The 2,500-nt window shown below is 53.7% G+C and overlaps 1 protein-coding gene across 1 annotated transcript in view; it reads left to right on the top strand.

Moving 5' to 3' along the window:
* The window catches only part of LOC308152019 (cAMP-dependent protein kinase type I-beta regulatory subunit), a gene marked incomplete at both ends in the record, with an annotated part of 30,812 nt that overhangs the window by 21,806 nt on the left and 6,506 nt on the right, over positions 1–2,500 (top strand). The window contains one exon of the mRNA XM_080524925.1: positions 1,225–1,346. Coding sequence (XP_080381051.1) covers positions 1,225–1,346 — 122 coding nt within the window. The remainder of the gene's footprint in view (positions 1–1,224; positions 1,347–2,500) is intronic.

The raw sequence follows: 2,500 nt of genomic DNA, 5'->3' as shown, positions 1-2,500 counted from the left end.
TGGCTTTCTCTGTAAACACCCTCACCCTCTAGAAATACCCAGGCTGTTGAATTGCTCCCTCAGAGAGCTATATATAGGCCCTTGTGTGGTCCAGGTTGTATGAATGAGAACTGTCAGTGATCTCTCTCCTCCTCTCCTAGGGAACTAAACAAGACTTGTGTCATCCGATGTGATGCTGATGAAGAGAAACATAGGTTGTTGGAACCTTTTTAGTCTTAGTCTAGTTTCAGTGTTGTTTAACAAAAAGGAAAAAAAGAAAGTGAGAGATATGGGACACAATTGCCAAATCAGTATACGACAGCCCCTCTGTACGCTCTCTCCGCGTGGATGGGGTGTGTGTGCGTGCGTGCGTATGCGTGTGTGTGTGTGTGCATGTGTGTGTTGAGGTTGAGGCTCATTTGTCATACATGGCCCTGGTGTTGGACCCTCTGAGATGAGAGGAGGGGAGGAGATGGGAGGGGAGGGGAGGGGAGGGGAGGAGAGGGGAGGAGAGAGGAGGGGAGGGGAGGGGAGGAGAGAGGTAATGGCCCTTGCTGACTGAGTGGATTAGAACGAGGTGGGAAGGCCTCTGACAGAAAGGAGCTAACAGTGTTTGAACTGAAGCCATCCACTCAGGCCGGCGCGGCGGGGGCCGCTCACACACATTCCTCGGCAGCGCTACACAGGGACCAGTATAAATTAGCTCTATCAGTGACCCCCCCCCCCCCCCCCCGCGCGTGCGCGCCACCACCGCCAATGGGACGTCCCATACATACAGTATACTATTACCCACACACAGCAGAAGTGTAAAACTCAGCGTTATATCACCAGAGACAGCGTACTCCCTATGCCCACACACTGTGTGCTGTTTCAATAACACTCTGTGGTAGAACATCCCAGTAATGTTGGCTTCATCTAATGAAAAACTAATCTAATGGAATGAATAAAATCGTAATGGCTTACAGTAGCCCCGATTGTTACTCTAGTAGTGTAATGTCTTCCTTTATGGAAGAAAGCTGAACACACATGGACTAAATAGGCCTAATGATTGAACATAATGGGTTAGTGTGAGTGTGTGTGTGTGTGTGTGTGTGTGTGTGTGTGTGTCTGTGTGTCTGTGTGTCTGTGTGTGTCTGTGGGTCTGTGTGTCTGTGTGTCTGTGTGTGCGTGTGTTTCTACTTCTATCTATTGTGTGGCCCAGTATTGGTCTGATTTGTGTGTGTGTGTGTGTGTGTGTCTCTACAGAGTCTCTGGACAAGTGGGAGCGTCTGACGGTGGCTGACTCCCTGGAGCCCGTGCAGTTTGAGGACGGAGAGAAGATCGTGGTGCAGGGAGACCCTGGGGACGACTTCTTCATCATAACAGAGGTGTGTGTGTGTGTGTGCGTGTGTGTGTGTGTGTGCGTGCGTGTGTCGGAGACTGCACATCATCTGTCTACCAATGCGTGTATACATACTGAACGTCATCCCAGTGTATTGTTGCGGAAATACCCCCCTATCCCTCCACCCTCCACCCGCCCCCCCGCGTGCCAATCACACTTCCTGTGAGCTGGACGTGATGACATACGCGGCGGGCCCAGGCCAGGGCCGTGTACGTGTCATCAGGTGGGGACCCGGACGATGTACGTGTCATCATCTGGAGACGTCGGTTTGGGCGCTTGGCTGAGATCGGAACTGATTCTCCCTTATTGGCTCCAGCAGACAGCCTAAGTGGTGTACCCCCCCCCTCCCCCCACCCCTGAGTGAGAGTGAGTGAGTGAGGGGTCCCCCCCCCTGCCCCCATCCTGTCCCCCCCCTCACACTGCAGCCATTGTGGGGCTGGGGGCCTTAGTGAAGGGCCCCCCTGCCACTCATCCTAACACATTTTTGATTAACTCCATACTTTACACGGCTTTCACAAGGGTTAAGTCAAGAGGACCGGGGGAGGGGGGCGGTCGGGGTTGGGGGGGGGGGGATTCTGTTGTCGTTTTGTCCTCCTCCTCTTTATTCCCCCTTTCACTCTCGGGCCCTCGGTTTAAAGGTGGTCTGCCCTCGTTCTTAACCCCCCCCCCTCCTCCCCTCCTCTCTCTCTCTCTCTCTCTCCATCCATCCATCCCTCCCTTCCTCCCTCTCCTGCATTAACAATAGACCCAGTGAGCAGTGTGAGGCGGGGGAACCAGGCCTCTGTAGGTGCAGCTGAGCTGGAGGCTGTATTATCTGGGTGCTGAGTGAAGTATTGCTCCTTATCCCTCTTTTGGCTGGCTCTCCCTCTCCACCTGCAACACTCTAGCAGGGGTCCAACCCTCCCTCTCTCTCTCCCTCCCTTCCTCCCTCTTTCCCTCCATCCCTCCCCATCCCTCCTTCTCTCTTGGGGAGGGCTACTGGCCTAGGGGGACTGGTGGACTGTGTCACCATTTTCCACTACTGTGTGTGTGTATAAGGAAGCTCTCCAGAGGTTAGATATCCAGCTGTCCGCTGGCGTTAGCTACTGGACCGACCCAAAGCCTGTTGTAGTTCAGTTGAAACCCAATGGTTCATTCTTC

The sequence above is a fragment of the Nansenia antarctica genome (genome assembly GCF_963989245.1).
Source record: "Nansenia antarctica genome assembly, chromosome: 2".
NCBI classification, from domain to species: domain Eukaryota; kingdom Metazoa; phylum Chordata; class Actinopteri; order Argentiniformes; family Microstomatidae; genus Nansenia; species Nansenia antarctica.
This window is presented reverse-complemented; position numbering and strand designations above follow the sequence as displayed.